Source organism: Peromyscus maniculatus, chromosome 2 (genome assembly GCF_049852395.1).
Source record: "Peromyscus maniculatus bairdii isolate BWxNUB_F1_BW_parent chromosome 2, HU_Pman_BW_mat_3.1, whole genome shotgun sequence".
Lineage (NCBI taxonomy): Eukaryota > Metazoa > Chordata > Mammalia > Rodentia > Cricetidae > Peromyscus > Peromyscus maniculatus.
This window is the reverse complement of record NC_134853.1, coordinates 26,851,482-26,879,381: the sequence shown is the minus strand read 5'-3', so window position 1 is coordinate 26,879,381 and position 27,900 is coordinate 26,851,482. Positions and strand designations below refer to the sequence as shown.

Genomic DNA, 27,900 nt, shown 5'->3' with positions numbered 1-27,900 from the left:
TTCTCTATAGTTCTTGTGATATTGTCAGCTTGATAGAATCTAGAATTATCTAGGACACAAACCTCTGAGCATGCTCCCAAGAAAACTTCCAGACTGAAGTAACTGAGGTGGGAAAGCTCCCATAAGTAGGGGTGGCAGCATCCTTCAGGTTAGAGCCTTTGAATCAAAAGAAACCAAGTTCATCAAAAGCACTCATCCTCTTCCTTACTGTGGGGCAATGTGACCCACTGCCCCATGTTCCTGTCACCATGCCTTGCCTGACATGATGGAGTAAACCCTCAAACCTTGAGCAAAAGAAAAAAAAAAAAATCTTTCCTTCTGTTGCTTAAATACTTTGTTGCAGCCATGAGAACAGGTAAGTACTACAGTTCTACCAGGGACATACTATTCTTGATTTACAAGCAAGAAAGGTAAACAGTTTGAAAGTAAGACTCAATGTTTGATCCCAACTATTTCCAATGCATGGGACAAAGCTTAATTATGGTCACTAAATATCCCAGTTCCCAGCCTTCAGTACATATCTTAAGGCCATTCTTTTGGACCCTTTGTATTTGCCTGAGACCATGTAACTAACTCCAAACAACATAGTTTATCTGCTTAGGTATCTGAATACTCTCTTCTATCAAAGCTTGTGAGATAACCCCAATTAACTTCATCCTACAGTATAAAAACATGAAGGAGAGACCTCTATCAACTTGTAAACTCTATGGAAGTCTAGAAATTTCCCTTTGTTGGGAGAATACCCTAAGATGTTTCATTTATCACAACAGTATAGTTTAATTCATTCTGAATGCTACTCGCTATCAGTGTTCTCAAAAGTCAAACACATTTTAGTGGGTAAACAGATAAAAGGAAAAGTTAAATAAGGTCCACTGTGCTGTTCAAACTCCCTCATGAAAATTCAGGCATTATGCAGTTGCCAAAGTCATGAAGAGCAAGGAACTGTCTAAGTGCTTAACTTTTGTTCTAGATGTCCTTAGGTTGTACCACAATATCAATGACAGCATTTAAGACAAAGTTAAGTGGCTCTGAGCAGGCAGAGATTTTTTCCCCAGTGAGAACTTTTTGGCTCTTACAACTCAAGAGAAGGTGCAAATAGTAGTGGATGACTAGAGGTCAGGCATGCTCATAAACATCCTAAATGCACAAAGGAACTCCATAACAAAGAACTGGCCAGCCCAAACACTAACAGGTCACTACCAAGTGTATAAATTCTTCCTAGTTTGCAACAATCAAAGGGTAAGGAAGGAGTGAAGAACACAAGATTCAAACACAACTTACTTATTTCTTAACATGGTCATTATATTTCTTACAAACTCATACTGTGGAGTTCCTATTCACCCCCATGGCAGTACTGTGTTGGCTGAAATTATAAACGAGGGTGATACAGAAATCACAAGAGACCGATTTGTAAATGACGCTAATTTAGCAAATTAATACTTCATCAGCCTAGAAAGGGAATGATTTATTTCAAAAAGTCATACTAGTCATCCTAACTATGCTGAAATAAAAGAATGATTAACTCCATGCGGTACGTGTGAAGCCAGAGCATAGCTTTGGAAATCAGTTCTTTCCTTCTACCATGTGAGATACAGGGATCAAACTCATGTCTTCAGACTTGGTGGCAAGCACTTTCACCACAGAGCCAGTCATCACACTGGCTCCTATTAACCTCTTCTATGAGCAGTCTACCAATAAAGCTTTTAATAATTCAATATATTTCATCTATACACTCCTTATATTTTGCAGATTCATCAAAATCAGGCATTGTCTTCATTAACAATGTAATGGTTACATGCTACAAGTTGAGGTTTCTTTATTTGAAATTTTGGATATCATGTTCTTCTGAATTATGGACTGTTTGCCTTCACATAGTCTGCTTGAGAAGCAGTCATGTGTGTAAGTATGAACTTACACACTTCATATCTATCATGCAGACTTTCCATAGTCCAAGCAATTTTGTATAATTTTTTTTTTAAGTTTTTGTACATGAAACCTAAAGTTTAATGGTATAGCTTTTTCTACTTATGGTATCAATGCTCAGTTTTAAATTTTGGAACAATTCAGATTTAGGATTTTCAGGTTAGGGATACCTGAAAAAGGCAAAAAGAAAATGCTCTCCTTTTCAAATGACCAAAAGACCTAAGGAAAGGTTAAGTAAGTAGAAAGCACTCTTTTTGTGAATGAACACATTTTATATTATCTCTATGCACAGCTGCCAATTAGTTTAACGCCAACTTCCTAGATTCTCTTCTCTCAAATGATATCCAAAGACACTTGGCAAGCATTTATTTAATAAGCACCTATTAAACTAAATCTTTTAACTCTATTTAACAAAAAGTTATTTCTAAGCTTAGAGAAAAATAAACAAAATCGAGTAACTAGTTCTCAATGTGTAGGCACTACAAAGAATCAAACATTAGCCAACCTAGCCTGGGTGTGAGGGTCTGGGACATGTGCCAAAGGAGGGTCTATTTAACTGAGGAAAGCAGATGAAGCAGGTAAAGAATTCAGTGAGGTAAGGCAAGAGTCGGTGTTGAGTAAGGAGAGTCAGGGTGGGTGTTGAATGAGGAGAGTCAGGGGGTGCTGAGTGAGGAGAGTCAGGGGGTGTTGAGTGTGGAGAGTCAGGGTGGGTGCTGAGTGAGGAGAGTCAGGGTGGGTGCTGAGTGAGGAGAGTCAGGGTGGGTGCTGAGTGAGGAGAGTCAGGGTGGGTGCTGAGTGAGGAGAGTCAGGGTGGGTGCTGAGTGAGGAGAGTCAGGGTGGGTGCTGAGTGAGGAGAGTCAGGGTGGGTGCTGAGTGAGAAGAGTCAGGGGGTGTTGAGTGTGCAGAGTCAGGGGGTGTTGAGTGAGAAGAGTCAGGGGGTGTTGAGTGAGGAGAGTCAGGGTTCAGTCAGAAGAAAATAAGAGCAGATTCAAGGACAAGAACTGATGCCACCAGAGTTTAAAGATGGAGAAAAAAGATTTTTAAATAAGATTTAAATCAGGACAGAATAAATGTATCATACAAATTTAGAAAAAAACACATTTGCTCAACTAATGTTAAAAACTAAAGTTATGAAACTATAAGTTACATTCTCAACAATCAGCTGATTTGCTCCTTTACTGGTTCTTGCCAATTTGATCAAGAAAATGTACTAACAACTATGTGCAGGTACCAATTCGCACAGGCACCAACTGGCACAGATGTGCCTCCTGTTGATTCCCATTCTTATTAATTTTCTTATTAGTAATTTACGAATGAGAATCTTTTTTAAAAAAACACTCATGAGCCGGGCAGTGGTGGCGCACGCCTTTAATCCCAGCACTAGGGAGGCAGAGCCAGGCGGATCTCTGTGAGTTCGAGGCCAGCCTGGGCTACCAAGTGAGTTCCAGGAAAGGCGCAAAGCTACACAGAGAAACCCTGTCTCGAAAAACCAAAAAAAAAAAAAAAAAAAAAAAACACTCATGAATCTTACAATGTTTTTAGGAGTTACTGATCCAAAGTAAACCTCCACTGACCAATGTGTCCTAAGCCTCACTTCTAATACCAGCTTAACTAGCTATTACTTTATCTTCTCTCTTTACTTTGGGCATAGTGATATGCCAATATATTTATAAAGTCCTTTAAATACAAGAATCTGTGATTGTATTATCCTCAATATTTAAAGAAAAATAAGAGCTAGATAAAACTCTAAAGCAAAATGAGTTCTATTCTAAATTCTGAAACCGTTAAAAAAAATCGACAATTTGAACATATACATGTTGATTCCACTCCTTTATGTTTATTCTTTCAGCAAACACCAGATAACATGAGCAAAGCCACTTTACTCATAATAGTTACACATTCTTTGTTTTACTTTTTTACAGGCTGTAAACATTTGTAAGTGAATAAAATTCTTGGCTGAAGACAAATTCCAGATTCTGCCATATACATTTCCAATCAGGACTAAAGAACACTCGTGGGATTCCCATTAGACCACCAGCAGCAGCAGCAGCAGCAAATTTAATTCGCATATGTTGTCTTTAAATTAACAACTGCCATTCTTAAAAGACTTTTTTTTTTTTTTCATTTAAAGCTAAAATGGTAGAAGTTGGCCATACACTTTATTCATAAATATACTGGCCATTTTAAAATAAAACATATACACAAAATACAGAAATACATAATTAAGTACATTTAAATTCATGTCAAAACAACAAAACATTGATGAGTTATTTTAGACTATCTTTGTTAAAAATGAAATTTTCAGTAACAAAGTTTCATAACATTTTGTTTTGTTAATCCTCAATGCTGATATTTTAACATGAAGATAATATTACTTCAAACTAAACTCAAAGCATTCAATTTACAACTTCATTCTTTTGCAAATTTCACAGAAAAAAAATCAGAAGTTACAAAGCAGGCACCCTTCACAACACACTGTGTAGGAGGCAGAGCATGTTTTAGTCTGCTGGAATGATCTCAAAAGGCCTGACTTGCTCTGCTGACCAGTCTGCCAGCTTGCCACAGTGCTACCTGCTTTTAACATCATAAGCCCATTATTTACTCACAGACAGTATACATGGATCAAAAGCCCAAATATTATAAACGTGATGCTCAATCTTATTATATTTCTAACTTGAAAAGAAAACAATTAAACCAAAAAAGTTTCATTTTCATAAATTTGTTTTGTTTTGTTGGTGCTAGAACCTGAACCTGGAACCTGGGCATGATAAGCAAGTGCTCTCCTAGAGCTGTGTCCCCACCCCATGGTCCTGTGCTGTATAAAAACAGCAGACATGTGCGTAAGTGGGTACAACTCTCTCACAAAGAGCACTGTCAGAAGTGATTTGAAATCCTAGTTACAAAAATCATTCCTCAGGAAACTGTTCTGTACTAATGTTCAGCTCTTGGCTCCTGAACAGTGGCCTTCGACTTTACCTATACATATAATAAAATAATTAGACATTTGAGTGGAAGAAAAAGTGATACAATATGTAACAAAATCATCTCTAGCCAGGGCTTCTTTAAATCCCAGAAAGTGAGCATAAGCAGAGACCTTGTCAGAACAAACTGGAAAGGGGGCAGATTTAAGGAGAATGTGACCATGGCCCCTTCTGCATTACAAAAGCATCACTTTGCACAGCAATGAAAGGCCACTGGGTGTTTCTCAGTGGAAAAAGGCTCTAAGGGAAGCAAGGCCACTGAGAAGTGTTGGGGAAAACACAGGAAAATGTAAAAATTCTCAGTTGTGAGGAGAATAAGGACACAAAGTAACTTCAGCCTCAAGCTGAAAAAACAGCAACATAGAAGTCAGTCTTTTTAAAGCTACACACAGAAAAGGAAAGTCTCCAATTTGTTAAAAAGGTTGAATACAGACACAATGAACACCTGTTTACCACAGATTTTTGTTTCATTCCTTTGAACTTCACTGAACTTAATACTCACTTCTCATGTAAGTATTAAAAATTCCTAAAAGTAGTTTCTCCTTAGCTGCTGAGATATGGTACATAACAAGTTTCATTCACCTTGCTGATCCTAGTAACACCAAAGTTACTATGATCACGCTCATTTCATAAGCATTAATAAACTTACTGACACTACAATATGCTCCTATGATGACAGAGACAGAGTCTCTGTACTTTAAGAAAAATTCTATCAAAATACTTACTTTGGGAATATCGAGTTGTGGGGCCAAAATTTAAAACAAAATTTATTCAAAATCAGAATGTCCAAGATAACTAAAACTCATTAGTGAGAAGTGGAACACCTTGGTCTATGAATGATGTTTTCCACAACAGACTTTAAGTTCTAGGAATGCCATTAAGAGGGCACTGGTTTAAGTTAATCCAACATATTTCTAAAAAGCCTGCTAGCAAGCTTATTCATAAAACTGACTTAAGGTAGCTGTGTTTTTCAGTAGCATTTACAACAATCTAGCACTTGATAGGAATATGCAGATTGGCACACTCTATAAAACATAGTGTAACATTTTGTAAACTAGCTGCAATTTTCAGTAGCTGAGTTCACCAACCGTGTGACAGAATTATAATGTTCTCCTAAGCCATATGCATGCCTCATGTATCTGAAATGAAAAAAGAGAAAAGAACTAAGTCATTCTGAAGAGGTATTTACTATATGTAAATGAATATATCATACTGACATACAGAATTGCACCCTGAATGTCCCAATCCAGAGGTATCATTGACTATATGAGCACATTCATTGAGCTCAACATCATGTCACATTGTTGGCAGTCAGCAAGCAGTTCCAATCACTAGTGGGGCAAAGGCTGAGATGCTGATGGCTCAATGAGCTCAAAGTTTCACTAAGTTCAAACTATTAATGGTAAGAGCAGCTAGTAAGAAACTGGAGAAATAAACCCTCCATATTGACTGTGAGGGGCCAATTCTCACTCATGCAAATACATTCACAACATGAAGGGCTGTTTGAATGATCCCACCTTTTGTGCTAATTAAAACTTAGTTAATGTCAATCTGGGCAACACACAAAACCAGTGCTGAAATTTTACAGCCTTTTGAAAGGACTTTATTCTTAGCCCATAGAGAGAAAAATAGATCAACAGTCTAAGCAATTATGTAAACCGCACATTCTGATGCTTTCTAGTTCTGTCTTTAACATAAGCAGAGTTAATTTAGCTAAGTATAGCATTTTCATTAGTATACATAATCTAAAATTTTTTCACATCTTTTTGTCATAATTATGAAAAATAAAAGAGTAAACCTTAGATACTTACACTAGTACTAAAGGATTCCTTGGATACTCTTCACCGACTACAATAGGAGGAGCGTCTGCTTGGAGTATCTCGATTGGTGTTTGTAAAATGTGAGACAGAGCTCTTAGCTATAGGGAAAAAAAATAGATAGAGAAACAAAATTACAAATCTTACTCAAATCACAACTACTGAAGTACATACATAGAACATGGCAACCAGTCAGAGCAAAGATGTGCTGCTCTGTTCCTAATAGTACCAGGAGCTCAGGTAAGAGGACACTTAGTATTTGCTGAATTGGTGAAAAAAATTAAAAATAAATAAATACATAAGTAAGTAAAAGGCTGCATCAAAGGCAGAAGTTTCTCAAGCCTTGGACACACAACAGTTTTGTAAAAATACCAATGTCAAATGTGGTGAAGTGGGTGAAGGACAGACTGTGATTATTATACCAGTCTCTGGCTTGAAAACATTCCATTTCTCATAATGATACAATCTTTAAGTACTAGTGGCTAAGCATCAGATCTAATCATTACCAGCCAAGGGAAAGGGAATAGGATCTGGCAAAACATGAGGTTCACTTTTAAAAGTTTCTAGGATGACGCTGCTGCAGTCAGCATCAAGAACTGCTGCTCTGAAACTTTCAGCAAGAATGAGGTATGTATGTGAATTACTCTGGCCTATGATGGAATCTCCATCTGGTCAGCATGCTGTACTACCTTAATTTTGTAACATGCAATATAACCTTAGAGCTTAAAGCCTAACAAATAATAGCCACTAAAAAAATAATGCTAATGGCAAATGACATACTATAACTAAGCACTATAATCATGTATATACTGTATGTGAATTAATTCATCCAGTCTTCATAATAACTTCATGGAGCAGATTCTGGTGAGTTGGTTTTGGTTTGGGTTTTGTTGGAGACAGCTTGCCTGTTTGTTGATGTTGCTTAGACAAGAGTTCTCACCATGTAGCCCAGCTGGATGGGAACTTGCTATGCAAACCAGGCTGGCTTCAACTTGCAGAGGTCCTCCTGCCTCTGCATTCTAAGTACTAGTGTTACAGGTGTGAGCAGCCACACCCACTTTACTGTTATTTTTGACACCTAGAATCTGAAGTAGAAATATGCTAAAAGAATTCCCTGGGTCAAAGAGAAAGTTAAATGACCCTGTTAACTGAGGAAGCTGACTCTAGAACCTGAGTTCATAATCAAATCCATCACTACCAGCCTTTCAACATGGATTGCTAATGCATGCATCAGCCCAATTACAAAAGTTACAAAAAATACATGGAACCTTTATGAGGTTTTGAATGAATGTTAAAAATTAATTCAAAGCCGGGCGTTGGTGGCGCACGCCTTTAATCCCAGCACTCGGGAGGCAGAGCCAGGCGGATCTCTGTGAGTTCGAGGCCAGCCTGGGCTACCAAGTGAGCTCCAGGAAAGGCACAAAGCTACACAGAGAAACCCTGTCTCAAAAAACCAAAAAAAAAAAAAAAATTAATTCAAGAATATGAAAAGGATTCTCTGCTACATGGACAAAATGAGATAAAATCCTATATTCTTTTGCAAACTATTCCTTTAAAACATTATTTTTAATTTTTTAAAACTAGCACAGAATAGTGTGCAAAGCAATGTTTTCAAAAAGCCATACAATAGGGCCAGTGAGATGGCAACGCAGCTGAAGGCCCTTGACACCAACCTGACAACTTGAGCTGGTTGCACACGGTGAAAAGAGAACATCAACTCCTGAAAGTTTTCCTGACTGCAGTTAAGTCTGCTCTGGCACTCGTGTGAACACACACACACACACACACACACACACACACACACACACACACACACAATAAGGTTTGCTTTGGGCTTTGGTTTTGATTGATAATATACACATTTATCCCACTGTCAAAACAACAATTTGTACTTCAAAGGAATTAATTCACAAGCAATGAATGAGCAAATATCCTTCCAAAGATGTTTTTAAAAATTGTCTCAATTAAATGATCTCAATCTAAGAGAATCAGGTCTCCAATATCGTATTACTCTGTGAACCGTTTGAAGTAGTTCAAGCCTCTTTATTCCTGCCATCACAAAGCTGGTGGAACATCTGCAGTGTCTGAGTCAGGAGACAAAACTAATGGGGACAGTTCCCTCTGGTGGAGAGGTCCAACTACAGCACCGTATTAAAAAGTGATTGCAAAGGAATCTTCATCTTCAAAGTTTAAGAGGTCTTCAGAGGCAGACTACTGAGGACAATCAGCCACCTTTATAGTGCTAACACTGCTAGAGTCACTCATCTGTCATCTGAGTTCACAAACTCTCATGCATCATGTCCTCCCTACCTTAAGCTAATGTCACAGCATTCGACTAAGTCATTTTAAAACTAGAGGTCAAGTAGTTGAAGACTCGTCCAAGGCACAAAGGAAAAGTTTGAACATGAGCCTAGGATTTGCCGCCTCATCCTTTCTCTACCATCTCAGACTGCTTTGTTGTAGTTAAGCATGATTAACAGTAAATTTTAAAAATTAGAGCTCAAAGAAGTCATGTTAAGTTTCTATGTGTCTGAATATATTGTTTTCTTATACAACAATGTCAATGCAGCAATGTATTGCCCTCAATACACTAATAAGCAGGAATTCAAAAGATAACTGTAACAAATGTGTTTTGGTAAGTTTTATACAAAATAAAATTTTCATTTTGCATACCCTAGGCTGGTCTTAATGCTTCATCCTCTGGCCTCAGCCTCCCTAGTGATAGAATTACAGGCATTTAATGTCTGATTCTGGTTCATTTCTATTTCTGATAAATATGTTGTAAAGAAGAAGTTCTTTTTCCAACACTGATCTACTAGACTGAAATTCACTTTCATGGAATAAAACCTCTAATTTTTCTTTCTTTCTTTTTTTCTAAAGGTGTCTCCCTGGGCTGGAGAGATGGCTCAGAGGTTAAGAGTACTGGTTGCTCTTCCAGAGGTCCTGAGTTCAATTCCCAGCAACCACATGGTGGCTCACAACCATCTGTAATGAGATCTGGTGCTCTCTTCTGGCCTGCAGGAATACATGCAGGCAGAACACTGTATACATAATAAATCAATCTTTAAAAAACAAAGTCTCTCCCTACATAACCCATGCTAGCATCCAAGACTGCACTACAGATGTGCACTATCACATCAAGTAAGTCTTCATTTTATTGTCTTCATTATTTTTTTAGATACAGAAAAATCAAACAGATTGGCCATAGAAGCATCACAAATAAAAACATTCAGATGCAACATCAGCTTCTATAAGTCATGATTTACTTACTCAAAGGTACATGGTCTAACCCCAGGGAAAGAATATGCAACTCTCTATTTCTGTCAGTAGAGAAATGGCAAATGTAGAAAGGAAGGCATCTTCAAAGAGAAACTGGGTTTCGCTGAAAAAACTGTGTGCAACCTACAAGTGGAATCCATAATTAATTTAACAGCCACACACTATGAACTTACAGGCTTACCTCAAGCTGACCTCCCCATGCCGCAGTGTTTACAATGTCATCACAGTATTTTCTGAATTCCTCTGTAGAGAATACATCACAATTTTTATATCATCACACAATCCCTGATGAAAACATCCAAATCCAGAACATCTTCCTTCTGTATCATGTCCTTTTAAAAATGTAATCTAATTCCCAAAAGCACATTAAATACACCCACCCCAACTTTCCACCATCTTTCTATGCAAGAGCAAAGCATTTCTACTCCTCGCCTTCAACCTGGGACCCAGAGATAAGGTAATTAACTGACTTTTCTCATCATCTAATGCAAACTCCTAAGAGTGTCAACAAATTCACTATTCTGACAAATGTTCTACAGCCACAATTGCATGTGAAATGCTATACATGGTTAAAATATGTGGCATTTCTATAATTAGGCTTACTGTTAGGAGCCTACAGAAAGTGAAAGGACAAAGATCTCCCCATGGGTAGCAGCAAATAGTTTCTCAGCTTGTCATTTTATGTATCTTTACATGATTTGTATCAGTATCACTTTTAGTAAAGGGAGATTTTTCTGAATCTCTGAAAAAAGTAAAAGACCTAATCTCTGAGTTTACAATAGGCATATTATTGTACACATACACCTTTAAGTGCAGCATATTAAAATGAGCTAAACATGAGATGGAGAGATGGCTTAGTAGTTAACAGCATTTTGCTGGTCTTTCAGAGAACCTGGGGTTATATTCCTAGCACCCATGAGAGCTCACATCTGTCTGTAACAACAGTTACAAATGATCTGATATCCTCTTCTGGTCTCCAAGGACATAAGGCTCACACACGGTGCATAGACATACATGTAGGCAAAACATCTATACATATAGAATGGGGCCAAACATCCTTCCGGTCCAAGGAAGGGAAGAAAAGCTATGAGAACTAAAAGAAAAATATGCCCCATGTGTTAATCTCTTTTGCTATTAAGTCTATATTTTCAAAACAGTACCTACTAGAATACCATGGCCTTCAATAAAAATTTATTGAATGAACTAACACTTTTGTCTTTTTCTTTGATACATGAATTGAATAATCTACTACTAGCAGAGTTGTGTAGATAAATTTAAGAACTCTGATACATGAAGTCACACTTGAGATCTATCCACAGATACCTAACACATGCATCACTCACCACAAATGACCAACTCAACTGCTTGAGCTCACTCTGTCCATTCTGTGCTATGTTCTACCTTCTTCCATGAAGGGCAGGTTCCATTAAAGGAAAGTCAGCCTGAACCATCCCTTCTCTAGCTGCTCCCCCAGTGGAAACTGCCATACCTATGGTCGTCCTTACATTTCCTTATTCTTGAGTTCAAATCAAGGCCCACCTGGGCTACAGAGTGAGTTCCAGGAAAGGCGCAAAGGTACACAGAGAAACCCTGTCTTGAAATACCAAAAAAAAAAAAAAAAAAACCATTTCCTTATTCTTAACATTCCTGAAGCCCTTCTAGATTTGGACTTGGTCTCTGACTTGTTTGCAAATTGTGCATGTTTTTGCAAGTTGTGAATTTTGTTTATTTATCATAAAAACTGCTCCTTATCAATTTATTTTAATAAAGAGGAGAGATTATTGTTCATGAAGGGTTGTGAAATCAAATTTTACTTAACTAGTAACCTTCCTAGCTATAGCTTATCATACTTCCCTCAGTATGATTAAGTTAGTTTTCACAATCATTGTTTGCTCATGGTCTTGAAGCCCTACACAAACATACTTACAAAGACTGATCAAAACTCACCTCCAACTTTGTTAAACATCAATTAACACACATCTTTCAATAATGACTAACCCTGCCCCTGTCTTATTTTCTCAATGACTTACATATAGCAATAACATATTTTAACTCCAAAATTGTTAAGTACTTAAGAGATAAAGTAAAATATATCTACATCTATTCAAAGTATAGAAAATAATTCTGCCTACATTTTAGTGATCTGTATTCTTCATAAGAAAGAAAGGTCTTACATGCTACACCCAAGAAGCACTTTATTTGAAAACCAGACCCACTAACAAAATGTAGTGAAGAAAACTAAACTACCTGGAGTATACATATTTCCTGTATTGGGGTTTGTTAAAAATGGCAGGAAGTCTTCGGAATGACTTTGCATGTACTCAGCAGTCTGCTTCCGGAGGGCAGCCACAGTCAGAGCACAGTCCTGCTCTCTCAGCTGATCCTCAAGCGCACCATACATGCAATGACCATCAGATGGAATAGGTTTAATTTCCAATTCTCTGGCTGCCAATATCTGAGCAAGTTTTTCACTCTCGACATGTCTGGCTCCAGATAAGTTCTCAATTTCAGCCTCAGCTATCCTTTCTTCCCGCTCCTTTTCCAATGCAGCCTTTTTTTCCTAGAACAAAAATATAGGAAAGTAAATTGATAATAATTAATTAATTCACATTTTGAAATTTTTTGCCATTTTCCTTCTCCCACAACTGTCTTCATAAGGTCTATTTAAAAATATGTCAACAACTTTACTGGCTGATTTCAAAGTACTGTCTTAAGATTCAGTTGTCTGCTGAGCTTGGGAGGCAGAGGCACTTGGATCTCAGTGAGTTTGAGGCCAGCATGGTCTATATAACGAGTTCCAGGACAGCCAGGGCTACAGAATAAGACCCTATCTCAAAAACATTAAAAAGATTCAGCTGTCCTCAGTATTAAAGCCCAGGATCACATTTAAGCCCAGACTAACCCAGTTGCATCATTCTGCCAGTGGATTTACCATGTTAAAACCACCTGAAGGGCACAAACAGGTACTACTTTCATCTGTGTTCTTAAAGTGGATATAGCACCTCTACATATAGTTAATAAAGCAACTGACTTTTAAAAAGTTTGCTTTTATCTAATTCAGGTATTACAGACAGACTAAAATCCCTCTAAATCCTAGTGCTCTCTAAAGCTCTGAGGACATATCCTCCCAGATTCCTCTTCTCTGCACCATAATAAACCCAATACAACTACAGAAAATGTGGCACATCCTTTATAGCAAAAATGGCATTGTTCTTTTTTTTTTTTTTTTTTTTTTTTTTTTTTTTTTTGGTTTTTCAAGACAGGGTTTCTCTGTGTAGCATTGCGCCTTTCCTGGAACTAACTTGGTAGCCCAGGCTGGCCTCGAACTCACAGAGATCTGTAGATCTGCCTCTGCCTCCTGAGTGCTGGGATTAAAGGCGTGCGCCACCACCGCCCGGTGGCATTGTTCTTTATATAGTATAATTTGCTTTCTATTTAAACAAAGAAATACGAATTCTTGAGATTTTCCCATGACTACATATCCAGGCATGTTGCAGGGTTCAATGAGTCAACAAGAGATTTGTTAGTGAGTGCAGTGGGAAATTGGGGGGCAAAGAAGAACATTCCCAATAGTTGTAGTAAGAACCACAAGCCAGAGAACATCCATGTTTCATAGCTAAAAACAATTCACAGAACTAGCGCATAAGAGAAAAGTGTCAAGAGATAAGGTTGCTGGCTAAAGACAGGTTACAGATGATTATAAGCCACCGTCCCAGGACTGGGAACCAAACCCAGGTCCTCAAGAAGAGCAGCCAGTGCTCTTAACCACTAAGCTATCTTTCAAGTCCCTGAAAAATCTTGATTTAGCAAATTACAGAAGGAAAAATGGTAAAGCAATTTTATTAATAGGTCCCCTTGGGACAGAACAGGAAGGCACAATTCAATAAACTGAATGACTGCCATCATGTGCCATGTGAGATAACTTCAAATGTTAGTTTGTGGGTTTCAGTACCTGAATCAAGCTAAGCAGTAATAGCTCACTAACAAAACATAAACCAGTATAGGATTTTTCTTCCAGCTTGAACCATGAGAAAAGCAGCATGATTTACCTCACTGTTCACTACAACTGTGGATCTGGATATAAATCTTAAAACACAAGGTGGCACTATTACTTTATAAAAGACTAAAACCAGTTTCAGTTCAGTGGGGAGAGGAAGAATAAGCACCTTGGACATCTAATCCAAACCCCTCATTTTCCTCTTCTGAGGAAACAGCACGCAGAAAGATTGCCATACAGCTGGTTAGAGCACAGCAGGGACGGGACAACACACAGAGCTCCTTCTATGCAGGCACCTGAATCAGAATAAAGGTTGGAGCAGACGGCAGCCGGAGTTAATGTCATTCACTTTTTCACTGACAGAATGGAACTGCACTCTATCTTCCAAGCCTGTAAGTCTCTGCTAATTTCTACCATTATCTTTTCTTGCCTAATGATCTGCTTCAGAAGTAAAAAGCAAATGAGTTTGCTTCTAGTCAATCAGGTGGGAAATTCATTGGATTCTTGTCTCTGTGGGAGTTTCCAACATTAGGTACTTTTCTACAAAGATAGTGCTAGAGACAGAATGGCAATAAAGACCGATGGGAAACAAGAGTATGGATAAACTCATAAACACACTGCTAGCAAAACTGGAGTCATGTTGATTTGGGCACTAGTCCAGGTTTGTATTAAACTTTCACTCTCACTGAGATAACCTAGATATCATCTTTCTCCTTTGTAAAATAAAGAAACTTAGATCTGATTCTCTCTCTCAAATTCCTTATTTCTGGAAATCAATTATTTTATTTCTACCTTTTTGGGGGGAGGGAACTGAAGCAGCTGGTTCTCTACTTCCACCACGTACGTTCCAGGAATTAAGTCAAGTCCTCATGCTAGGCAGCATGCAACTTTATCCATTGAGCCATCTTGCTAGGCACAAATTCCTGAGTTTACTAAAATGCCCCCACGTTTCTCCAAACTAACAGACTCCAAGAGTCTCATGATAAATCACCATAATATTGCCGTGCTTTTCTTCCAGAATTGTCTCTCTAGCAAAAACGACTGCCAGTGGTTAACTGGCTTCTTAATCCTTGGTGCTTTGGCAAAAAGAACAGTTCCAAATAACCTAAAGTCGAATTTGCCCATCCTGAATTCAGGTTCCATTCTATTAAGCATTATGAACATTTAGTGTTTCCTGCTCCAAAAGCACACTAGATTAACAAGTAATAAACTGGGAACTATTTTCTCTGCCAAGTGATAAAGCAATAGACTATAAATAGTACTAAATTGATCAGAGTATAGTTGGAAAATGTATTAAGTTCAAACAGGAGAGAAGTAACAAATTTTTAAAGAAGACAGGTCTAGGTAGGGATAAACAGGCATTGATAAAAGGAGCTACAGCCTTGGATTTTAGATTTAAACTGGCTAGTATTAAATGAAGCAATTAATAAATACAAGTAAATTTTTTAAATTGTTATGGAACTTGCACACAAAACACCTTGTTTTTGATATACAGAAAGTGACAATTGCAGAACCATGACAAAAAGAATGGCTATCATAAATAAGGAGTTGAACTAGAGTAGCCCTTCAAGATAGCATGAGTTCAAGCCGGGCGGTGGTGGCGCACGCCTTTAATCCCAGCACTCGGGAGGCAGAGCCAGGCGGATCTCTGTGAATTCGAGGCCAGCCTGGGCTACCAAGTGAGCTCCAGGAAAGGCGCAAAGCTACGCAGAGAAACCCTGTCTCGAAAAACCAAAAAAAAAAAAAAAAAAAAAAAAAAAGATAGCATGAGTTCTAAATGATTCTTTCAAATTCACAATGGTAATATTAGTCAAGAGCAAAATTCCATAAAAATATGATATTTGACTATTTGCAACATACAAAAAGAGATAGTGTCTTAGGCCTAATTTTTTAAGAGGACTATGATATACTTAACATAGTAAATGTTATCATTTGTTGACACTAGAGTTCTCCAGGCCTTGTATTAATGGTCCTGGCCAGTTTAATCATTTAATATCCATAATAGGCCTATGACATGGTATCAGTTTCCCCTACCTACTATTGAAACTGAATGCAAAGTCATGAGAGTGAGTGAAATGCAAGCCTAGTCTGGGGCTGGAGAGCAGCCTAGGGCCCTGTCTGACCCTCAAAAGCACAATTTAATAAAAGGGAAAACACCCATTTTGTCCAACACTAACCTTCAATGCTCTACTATATTATGTACTAAAAAAACACTTAGATCTTACTTAAAACACTTACTAAAAAAATACGCACTTAGATCTTAGAAAATATGAAGAATTAGTCAAGTAGTATTCAGTACCAAAATACGAACATTAAACTTCCTTTTCTAAGTGAAATGGGCTTAACCCCCTCATGCCATTTTCATGAACACACTATTTCCAATAAATCTAATGCTGTATCTCATTCCCCATTTGTTTTTATAAGTTATTTCTCCTGTGTAGAATGTCTTTGTCTAAACATTTATCTTTCCTTCAAATTATAATACATCAGTAACACTTGACATAATGAAGTTTCCCTTCTCTTAGTGTAATTAAACATTATATAAATAACAACATAATTCTCTCAGAACTCTGGATCCCTGCATGTTTTATTGTATTTCTAAGTTCAAATCTTTACTTTATCCCTGAGCATTACTTTTTTAAAAATATTTTTAAAGTTTATTTTTAATTATGTGTGTTTGTTTGTGTGTGGGGGTATGTGCATGTAAGTGCAGGTTCCCATGGAGACCAGAGGCATCAGATCTCCCTGGAGCTGGAGTTATAGATGGTTGTGAGCAACCCCACAATCGGGAACCAACTGTGGTCTGAGCCATCTTTCCAGCCTCCTGAGCACTAATTTTTAAACAGGGTTGTGCAGTCACATGACCCCAGTCTTTGAAATTTCTAAATTAAGTTTACAATAATGTATTTGTCTAAGGAAAAAAAAAATAGTCCTTTGCCTCTACTCTAAGAATTGCAAACTAGACCTCTTATTTTTCATTGTCTTATACCTATCATCTTCTGTAGAAGGAAATAAAATCTTACTTCATAAGATTACTGTCAGGACTAAATAAGATTTCAATATAAATAGCTTAGAATATTATCTGACATAAGACAAGCACTTATTAGACATTAGTTCAGGTCCCTAGACAAGGAACTCTATTTTTTTCTAATCTTTTCTTATATAATACCTAAGAAAGTATTGAGTACTAGCTTATATACTTGGTGATATGACTTTCATACCCGTCTCTTTTGTGCTTTTGAAATCCGAGGTGGTTGATTCTCAAGTACCAAGTTTGAAATGTTAACAGCAACAGAATCTATCTGAAGGAAAAAACATTAAAAAAAAGAAAGAAAGAAATTAATAAAAATGTTTATAACTTATTGAAAGTGTTAGACTACTAAATTATCATTGAAACTCCCTGAATTCCAGTTTGAACAGCAACCCTAGACACAGTATTAAATAGTATGGTTTGTCACCTTTCTCTACTTTCATGGATGAATTTGTAAAATTGCCAAGATTTTTCATAGCTCTCCAAAGACAAGGCTCATTCTTACATACTTTCTGTCCTTCTTGAACCTACTCCATTACTCTAAATACCTTACTTTGTTTCAGGGCATCTATCTTGTCCATCAATGCTGACATACAAAATAATTTGTGCTCATCACTACCTTCATGTTCTTAAAGGTAACAACTGAGTCACTTCTCCGTGTTAATTAGCCAAAATTTAATGAGCACTAATTTCTGAGGCAAAAACTGAGCAATTTCTATCTTCTCCTAGCTACAAACTGACAGCTTCATTAACAATTTACAATCAACCCTAAACTTCAAAGGTTAACAGTGTTAAAGAAAAAAGTTACCCTTCTACTTGGATAAACAGCTAGTATGTCATTACTGTATGTAACTCAAGCTAGTTTTTAGTATGATAAATATATAAAACTCAAAGCATCTGAAAACAGATGCAAAAGTCTCCAGAGACTATGTCCCAAGTGATAAAACTATCAAAATCTGATAGACTTCAAATAATTTAACAACTTTATTTAATATATTCTTTGTTTGTTGGTTTGTTTTGTTTTGATTCTGCCAAAATTTGCATGATATTAACAAAAAAACAGAATTCAGAATCGGGGCAAGGCCAAAAAGAAAACACGTTTAAGTTAATGAAAAGGAGGACAGTTAAGGCGGGCTGGAGAATTTGCATCTTAGCAGGTAAGTGGTGAATGGTTAAGAATCAAACTTTTCTTTCTCTTTGGAAATCTTGAAATAGAAGGCCTAAGAGAGCAAACCAAACACCCTGCTGCTAGAAAACAGAGGGAGACAATTAGGAACAGCACAATGCTGACATGCCTGAACACTTAAAAAACACCACACCGCCTGGGCGGTGGTGGCGCACGCCTTTAATCCCAGCACTCGGGAGGCAGAGCCAGGTGGATCTCTGTGAGTTCAAGGCCAGCCTGGGCTACCAAGTGAGTTCCAGGAGAGGCACAAAGCTACACAGAGAAACCCTGTCTCGAAAAACCAAAAAAAAAAAAAAAAAAAAAAAAAACCCACACCTTGTTTTCACACTTATGTGTATGGGAGGTCAGAAGACAAATCATGCGGAGTCAGTTTTCTCTTTCTTCCCTGGAGGTTGAATTCTGGCATAGAACTCAGATGGTCAAGCTTAACCACAAGACCCTTACCTGGTAAGCTATATGGGCAGCCCCCATAAAAGTTCTCGTCACTTCCTTTTCTGTTGCTATTGTTGGGTTTTGAGATAGGGGTCTTGCTATGAAGCCCAGGCTGGCCTCAATCTCACAACCTCCCTGCTTCTGCCTCCTGAGTGCTGGTACTATAGGCATGTATCACCATGCCAGGCTGAAGATAAAAGTGTTTTAACAGTAAGGCAGGCCAGGAACATGATGACTGACTGAGTAATGGAATTAAAGACTTTGACACTGTATTTAATACTCTGTGTAAATGGACACACAGAAACTCTTCCCTTGCCAACAGAACAAAAATGAATGAAACCTTACGAGGAGATCTTGCATAGAACTAAGAAATTCCTATCAACAGTAACTGAGTTTATAGAATATGACTCTTCATATTCAAAACTCATGCAACAAATTACTATATTATATAAAGGTATAAAGATGGCCTGGTTTTGTTTTTCTTTGTTTGTTTTTGAAAAGAGTTTCTCTGTGTAGCCCTGGATATCCTGGAACTCACTCTGACCAGGCTTTTAACTCAGCTCTAACTGCCTCTGCCTACCAAGTGCTGGGACTGAAGATGTGTGCCACCCACTGCGGGGATTGATCTTAATCTAAGTGAGTTTCCTACTGGAAAAGTGTGATTATCTATTTCCATTTATTTTACAGAGATTGTTTTACAGGATTACTGACAATTAATTGAAATACTAGATACCATACAGTGCACAAAGTAGCTAGCATACACTGCTAGGTAGAATGATAAAGAGATCCATGTTAGCACACTCCCATACACACAAGAAGCATCCGTAAAACTTCACTCATTGCAACTGTTTCAAGAAGCACTTTTTGTGACTTAAGTATGATTTCACATCTGTTGTCCCATTTGGTTTTTATAGGAACCTGTAAACTGTGCACAAGAGCATTTGTGCCACCATGTCATATGTGGAGAAAATTTATTCTTCGCTTGATTAACTTGCAGAGGTTATTCATCATTAATCCCTGACAAGCATGCTAGTCTTCCAACTTTCACTCAAGAGAAAACTTCTCCAGCATATTTTATACTTTACATATTCATCATTGGGTTAAGTAAGTAGGTACTTCTTTTCTGATCTCTCTTTAAAAAATAAACAAATAAACCTGGTCACAAAAAACAGAGGAAATGTAAAGCTGAGTGTGGTGGTGCATGCCTATAATCCCAGCACTTGTGAGGTCAAGAGAGTAGGATCTGAAGTTCACAGTTCTCCTCTGCTACAAATCCAGATGGGTGGCAACCTGAACTACTGACACTTTGTCTCAAAAAATAATAATGATGTAATGTGATGTGTAGGATGACTGCATGACTCGACCTCACTGTCAATTTTGTGAATGTACACAGTAAGTGGTTCAACAAACTCAGCTGTTTCCAAAGGCTCAGAAACAAGCTTTATTCCCCATACCTTACTCTCCTTGAAAGTCAGTTTCAACTGCTCCAGTTCTTCCCTGTGCTTTTGCTCCATTTCTCTCTCCAACTTAGCTACATCTTCGATGAGTTGTTTCCTCCTCTTTTTGTCATTTTTGGGAACAGCGTTCTTCATTCCCTGAATTTTGGCTAAAAGGTTACCAAAACCATCGTGTCAGAGCCCCAGGAAGAGAGCGAAAAGCAGTAATAAGAGGTGAAGAGGTGTAATTATAGAATGGAATGTGATTATAGAAGCAATTAGTCATGACACAACAATCAGCTACAGAGAAAGGCCCGGATGAGGCTTGAGATCCAACACAGACCTCGTAAACACAACCCTGAAATTGTTTGGTTTGACAGAGCAAAATGAAGTTAAAAAAAAATCATTAAATTGTAAATTATAAAGTTTCCGCCTTTCAAATATCTCTTGTGACCGTCAAGAAAAAGTGAAGCAATTCAGACCACACCACTAAGGTCAAGTGTCAGGAACTGGGCAGGAATGGGGAGGGAGGCAGAGGAGGTCCAAGACCTTGGCCTCCGGGCACCGGCTGGGGGTCTGCTGCAGGCTGCACAAGGGGACACCCCCGAGGACTGCAAATCTAGGGCCGAGGGAGTGGGGGAGCGCTGGGAAGACAGACCGAAAGTTTCTGAGGGGAGGAACATCTAGGATCCAGGCTGGCCGCCCCTCCGGGTTCTCGAGGGCACACGCCACGCTCCCAGCCCCGGGTGCAGGCGACCTTTAGAGTCCCAGCCCCTGCCCCGTCACCTTGCAGCTCCTTCTTCTCCCTGCGATGCCGTCTCACCAGCTGCTCCTCCTCGTCAAGCTCTTCAGCCAAGACCTCCTCCATGACTACCGGGTGGCCGGGCACTCGCGCTGGAGGAGCCCCGCACGGCAGGCGGCCCGGCACCTCCCACCCCTCAACCCTCACCCGGGGCGCCATTGGCCGCCGCCAAGGCCCAGCCCCGCCTCAAGGCGGCTCCGGATCCGGGACTAACCACTGACACCGGGCGAAGCCGGCCTGGGCTAGGGCGCCTGCGCGCGCACACCGCTCCGGGCGGCGCGCGGGCGGCTGGGACTCGGCGACGGGGAAGACACCGGGCGCGGGAGCGTCTGCAGCACAAAGCTACGCGCGCGGCGATTGGCCCCGGGGAGCGGCGCGCGGAGGTGACGTCACGGGCGTTCTTTTGCGCTGCTTTCAATTTGTGCTTGGAACGAGTGCTTAGGCTGTGTACCCTTTCGCTAAGACACTGATTTTTCGGGTGGTGGTTGTTGTTTTCAGATAAAGCGTAGATTGAGCCGGGCGGTGGTGGAGCACGCCTTTAATCCCAGGAGGCAGAGGTAAGGGGATTTTTTTAGTTCCAGGCCAACCCCATCTAGAATGAGTTCCAGGACAGCCAGGGCTGTTACACAGAGAAACCCTGTCTCGAAAAACAAAAGTAAAGAAAGAAAATTTTAAAATAATAAAAGCGTGGATTGTTTTCAATATGGGCCATTACGTTACATTAATCATACTGTAGAGAATTAAATTTATTGTTCAGTCGGGCAGTGGTGGTGCACGCCTTTAATCCCAGCACTCGGGAGGCAGAGGCAGGTGGATCTCTGTGAGTTCGAGGCCAGCCTGGGCTACCAAGTGAGTTCCAGGAAAGGCGCAAAGCTACACAGAGAAACCTTGTCACAAAAAAAAAAAAAAAAAAAAAAGTTTATTGTTCGTTTGCAACGTGGTAAAAGGGGGGAAACTAAGGAATTTAAAAAATGCATACTCTCACCAAGTGGTGGTGGCTCACGCCTTTAATCCCAGCACTCAGGAGGCAGAGCTAGGCAGATCTCTGTGAGTTCAAGGGCAGCCTGGTCTACAGAGTGACATCCAGGACAGGCACCAAAACTACACAGAGAAACCATGTCTTGAAAAACCAAAAAAGAAAAAAAAAGAAAGAAAGAAATGCCTACTCTTGAAACGGACATACCAGTGGCAGAGAGATATATAAAAAAGAATTAATGGTTTAAAATGCAGAGGCTACATTCAATGATAAGACCTCAATTTAATGATAAAAATAAGGTCAGAGTGCTTTGAAGGTTGGAGTCAAGACTTAACAAGTATAAGTCATATGTGCCACAAAATCAAATTATTGAAGTAAAGGCAAACAAAAATCCTCACGGAATGGTGCTGGGCAGAGGGGTAGGAGGTGGAAGACCCAGAGAGCTGGTCGAGTAAAATAAAAAAATCTTGTTTTTAGGACTGGGCTTGATAGTATATGCCTTTAATCTCAGCCAATCGGAGGCAGAGACAGGTAGATTTCTGTGAGTTCAAGGCCAGCCTGGTCTACATAGTGACTTCCAGGACAGATAACGGTACATAGGTGAGACCTATGACATTTTGCATTATGATATAGACACTAGGCTATAGGGACCAGTAAATGGAATGTGATGGTTGGAATGAGGATGTTCCCCACAGTCTAAGATGTATGAATACATGATCCCCAGTTGGTGGCACTGTTTGGGTAGATATGGGAGCCATGGCATTGCTGGTGAAAGTATGTCATTGGGGGTGGGCTTTTGATTCCAGAGCTGTGTGCCATCCCGTTTTGTTGAGGTGATGGTGGTTTTGATGTTTCCATCTCATGGTTAGAGACATCAGCCCTTAGGTTCAGCTCTTAGCATTCAACTTCTGCTGCTTCCACTCCACCTCTGGATATTTAAGCTAAATAAATGCTTTATTGTGTAAATTGGCTTGATTCTAATATTTTATCACAACAACAGAAAATAACTAATACAGTCTGTTGTTAAACTTTACAGTTTGCTTAAGCAGTAGAATATACAGTTTTATTCCTACAATCCAAGCTATTGCAACTGCACCATTTTAATCAACCCAATATCCAAATTAATGCTGCCAAGAGCATGATCTAATCATTTAACTGGTGATGTGCAGATAAGTAGACACATTGCCAATAATTAGAGTATAAGCTGAAGTAAAATAGTCAAGGCTGTTAATATTCTCCAGTGGTCTCTCCTGAAGATGAAGCCACCTTTGTATTAGTATGCAATCAATCCAGCCGTGATTATGTTAAGATGCTGGTATTGTCCGAATTAAATCTAAGATAGTTTTCTTTCAAAATCATATGTTGCTGATGCTGTCAATTAGTACCAAACTTGACAGTAAAGCAATGATAAAAATATTTTGTAACAAGTAACCATGAAAGTGAGGATCAGAATGTTAATTGGCTTAGCACCACATGATAAATAACAAAACCAAATCTGATTTCAAGGCTAGATTTTTTTCCTTTCATCCACACTATAGCACTCGCTAAAGAGATAGTTATGAAGACAAAGATCAAAAAAAACCCAAGAACTTGGAAATTTTCAAGTGATGAGTCAGAATTCATTAGATCATGGAGTACAGAGCACAGTGAAAAGTAGCAAAGGGATAATAAGAAATAAGACAGTAATGGTGTATGCCTTTAATACCAGCACTTAGGAAGCAGAGGCGGGTAGATATCTGAGTTCAAGGCCACCCTGGTCTACAGAGCTAGTTCCAGAAGAGCCAGGGCTACGCAGAGAAACTCTGTCCCCCCCTCCCAAAAAAAGGAATTTCTGTTGAAAATCAACACCAGCACCATTTCTTATGGTAATAATTACTTTCTACAGCCAGTACAAGAGCAGGGACAAGGCACTAATTAACAGATTTTATGCTGGGCTTTTATTGGCTGTGTAGAGTGTCATGTGACACTCTAATTTCATTTTGCTGAAAAAAATCCTTCAACTTAAATTGTAAAAATAATATTATGTGATACCAAGTTTTGGAAGCTTTAAGATTCCTCATTAAGATACTTCCCTCACAGCTTCTACCCAGACTGAAATTGGGTCACTAGTGGTGTTTATTTAGAGTAACATGGTACATCGAGTAAAGAATGAAAGCTCTGCAGATAGGGGAAAAATGAAAAAAATCCAATGTATTAAATTTATTTAATTTAGGGCTTGGGGATTTAGCTCAGTGGTAGAGTGCTTGCCTAGCAAGCGCAAGGCCCTGGTTTCAGTCTTCAGCTCCAGAAAAAAAATCATTTAATTTTAGAAAAACAAGTGTAGCTAGAGTTTTCCTGCCTTGCCCACAGTCAGGACAAATCTCTGTCACCCGCCAGTCCCACAGCCACTCAGACCCAACCAAGTAAACACAGAGACTTATATTGCTTACAAATTGTATGGCCGTGGCAGGCTTCTTGCTAACTGTTCTTATAGCTTAAATTAATCCATTTCCACAAATCTATACCCTGCCACGAGGCTAGTGGCTTACCGGCATTTTTTCATGCTACTTGTCAGGGTGGCAGCTGGCAGTGACTCCTTCTGCCTTCCTGTTCTTTTATTTCTCCTCTCTGTTAGTCCCGCCTATACTTCCTGCCTAGCTACAGGCCAATCAGTGTTTTATTTATTGACCAATCAGAGCAACTTGACATACAGACCATCTCAGACACCTGCACTCAGGCCCGTGGTCCTAATCATCCTCTATGCGGACCTGCTGGGTAAAGCCACGAGGAACCCAAGAACGGGCTCCCACAGGACATACAGAACATCCCACAGCAAACAAGCAACAAATTACCATATTTAATTTTTAAAGATAATTTAAAGAATGAAGATTATTCCATATAAACTCTCAGTTTTATTTATAATCACTTGCTAGTTAATATTACTCTTGTTTACATATTTCTTTAGACAGTCTTTATATTTCATCCATGTACAATAGCTGTTCTAACTCTGTAATATTTAAGGTGTTTATAAAACACTATATTGAGATTCCCTGAGAACCCACCAGCCACACTGGCCAGGGAAGGTGCTAATTAGATAAAACTAGAAAAAAATAATCCTGAGCAAGTTAACCCAGACCCAGAAATACAAATATGGTAAATATTCAGTTCTATGTGGATGTTAACTTTTAAGTCAATGATAACTAAGTTACAATCCATAGAACCACAGAGAGTAAGTATAGAATAAGGGACTAGGAGTGGACAGATAGATCCCTGAGGAAAGGGAAACAGAATAGATAGTTATGAATGGGTGATGGGGGAAGTACTAGAATTAGAGGCTTAAGTAGGAAGATGAAGGGAAAATAGGCTGGGGGGGGATACAGAAAGACAGATAAAATTAAGGACCATTTGAGAGGTACTATGGAAAGTTAATATAGTAGAAACTTCTTAAAATATATACATATATGAAGGGGATCTAAATGAAATCTCCGAATAACACAACAGGACATCACCTGTCACCAAATAAAGCTTCCAGTACTAGGAACAGATCACATCTAATTGAGTTATTGGCCAAAGGGGTACAATGGAAATCCCCAAACAGCCCAGGCTGTTGTCAGTACTATAGGTTGTTCTCCACAAACTCTTAGTCCCCTATTGCTAAAGACAATATCTACACAACTCATTGAACATGGAGAAGTTGAGCCGGTGCCTCCCTAAAGCCTTCATTCCTACACACTAGTGTTCTTGGTACTTGAAGGTACTCTGCATACAACCAAGGGAGAAATGTAAAAGCCAACCCAACTACAAAGGTTCAATCTACAAAGGTGTCCTGCCTCCAAGATATGCTAGTGCAATAGTGGAACAAAGCTTGTGGGTGTAATCAACCAATATCTATCTGATTTGACTTCAGGTCCACTCCACAAAATGAATCACATATGCTGCTTGGGTGACCAAGAACCTGAGAGTAGATAGGTTGGGGTATCAGGTAAAACTAAATAACACTGTTCTAAAGGAATGTAGCAGTAAAGTGACTCCTAATGACATTCTTCTGTACTCATTGATCAGTGCCTTGCTCAGCCATCATCAGAGAAGCTTCCTTCTCCAGCAGATGGGAACACATACAGAGACCCACAGCCAGATAATAATCTGAGAATGGGAGACCTCTGAACATTCAGCTCTAAATGAGATGTCTCCAACAAATTCCTCCTCTCCGGGCTCAGAGAACCCTGAAGAAGAGGAGACAAAAGGGTGTAAGAGCCAAAGTGAACAGAGGACACCAAAGAAACAAGGCCTTCTAAACACGGCAGGATCAACACATATATGAACACAGTGGCTGAGACAGCATACACAGGGCCTGCACAGGTCTGCATCAGATGGGGGTCCTAGAGCCAAAAGGAGAAATCGACACACATGCTTCCATCCCTAACCCAGAAGCTATCTCCAATGGACAAACCTTGCAAATGGAAATTAGGTTTCTCCAGGGTCATCTCAGTGGGGGAAGCAAACTACTTTTAAGGGCAGGACACATGCCCAGCTTTAGATGGACAATCGAAAATGAACTCAACAGAATCTTTGGCGTTTCCTTGTCACATAAGGTCATGTTGAGCAATTTTCTTTTCCAAGTTTTATCATTTTTAATTTTTATTTTTATCTCTTATTTTATCATACTGTTCCTTTGCATATATATTATGGCTTCTAGTTTTGTGTTTTTATGGGATTCCTGAACATGATAATGAATGGGTCTCTGCATCTGTAGCTGTTTCTTATGCCTCTTCTTGGGCTGTTTTCCTTCTGTTTGTTAGTTTTGTCCTGTTCCAATGTGTTTGTTTCTGTTTTATCTTATTTCATTGTATTAGTATCCCTTAGAAGCCTGTTTGTTTTCTTAATGTTTGTTTTTTAATGAGAGACAGAAAGGGAGTGGATCCAGATGGGAGGAGAGATGGGGAGAAACTTAGAGGAATAGAGGGAGGGGAAACCATAATCAGGATATATTCTATGAAAAATAACCAATTTTTGAAAAAGAAAAAACAATACATTGAAACTTTTATTGCATGGCACTTATTTTTAATAACATTATTTGTAAATGAAGTTTGTATAGGTGTTTCACATTCATTCCTTTTTCTAATTTTAGTTCCAGATTGATCTGTACAAATCCCCTTATAATTGACATTACAGTAGAAATAGTAGTATTTTTAATCTCACCAGCTCTATTATTATATATTGGTTTGGCCTGTGAAAATCAAATGCCCAAAGCTGACTGGTTTAAATTTAAAAAGAAATGTATTTTCTCATGATTATGAAGATCAAATTCCCAAATCAAGGTTTTGGCAAGGCTGCGTTCCCTCTGAAAACACTAGTGCTGAGATCTATTATTTACTTTATTACCCTTCACATTTTTTTTCCTTTGTATTTAGTCTCTTAAAGTAGAAGCTGTGGCTATTGACTTACGACATTCCTTTTTCTAATACATAAAGTTTTGTGGGAATTTTTTCCCTAGAGTTGTTTTAAATATCCCAGAAATGATTATATGTGTTTCATTTTCATTTCTGTTCTACTTTCTGTTGAGTCCAAACAGAAAAGCCCTAAGCACCCCAAAAGGGCAAGCCCACTGACTGGGTGCGGTCTGGCCTCAGCTCAGAGCTTACCAGGACTGTGACCTAAACACAGCATTCCTCAGAAATCTTGTAAAGTGGGCTTCTGTTGTCCAGGAAAAGCCAGTACTTTCTTATACACTCCTATAATGCCCAACCTCTGGAAAGGACATCTAGTTTTCTGTTAACTCAAACAAGCTTCCAACAGACCAAAGCCGAATGCCGGTTCACAGGCTGCTGCAGCTGACTTTCCATCCACCTTCTCTAATATAACCCCTTAGGATTGGCAAGATCCCCACCCCGCCCCTGTGTGCCACCATCCTTGCTCTTCCATCTGCCCCCAAGAGAGAGCCCTGGCAACTTTGAATTTCCCTAAATAAACCTGGCTTCTCACCCATGGAGCAATCCACTTCAATGGTTCCACTGAGCCCTCACACCTGGTGCTGAAACCTGAAAACCAGTCAAGTTTGTTT

The 27,900-nt window shown here is 39.0% G+C and overlaps 1 protein-coding gene across 2 annotated transcripts; it reads right to left on the bottom strand.

The window, feature by feature from the left end:
* Positions 1 to 134: 134 nt before the first annotated feature.
* Positions 135 to 21,238, bottom strand: Otud6b (OTU deubiquitinase 6B). 2 transcript variants are annotated; one of them, XM_042270821.2, is made up of 8 exons: positions 20,869 to 21,188; positions 20,101 to 20,252; positions 17,219 to 17,299; positions 12,248 to 12,560; positions 10,182 to 10,243; positions 6,716 to 6,822; positions 5,993 to 6,043; positions 135 to 156 (listed from the first exon to the last, which is right to left on the bottom strand). In XM_042270821.2, the coding sequence occupies exons 1-8, from the start codon at positions 21,041 to 21,043 to the stop codon at positions 150 to 152; spliced, it is 948 nt and encodes a 315-aa protein (XP_042126755.2). In that variant the 5' UTR covers positions 21,044 to 21,188; the 3' UTR covers positions 135 to 149. The 2 variants fall into 2 exon arrangements, with proteins under 2 accessions (XP_042126755.2, XP_006983338.3); XM_006983276.4 differs by lacking the exon at positions 135 to 156 and having other exon boundaries at positions 3,741 to 6,043; positions 20,869 to 21,238.
* Positions 21,239 to 27,900: the final 6,662 nt, after the last annotated feature.

Bases quoted from the DNA above. Each gene is read 5' to 3' on its own strand.
- Otud6b (XM_006983276.4), bottom strand. From the start codon at position 21,043: ATGGCGCCCCGGGTGAGGGTTGAGGGGTGGGAGGTGCCGGGCCGCCTG. The intron at 12,561-17,218 runs GTATGAAAGTCA...TTTTTGTTCTAG, and splicing joins CAAAAGCACAAAAGAGACGG to GAAAAAAAGGCTGCATTGGA. The intron at 6,044-6,715 runs GTAAGTATCTAA...TTTTCATTTCAG, and splicing joins AGGAATCCTTTAGTACTAGT to ATACATGAGGCATGCATATG.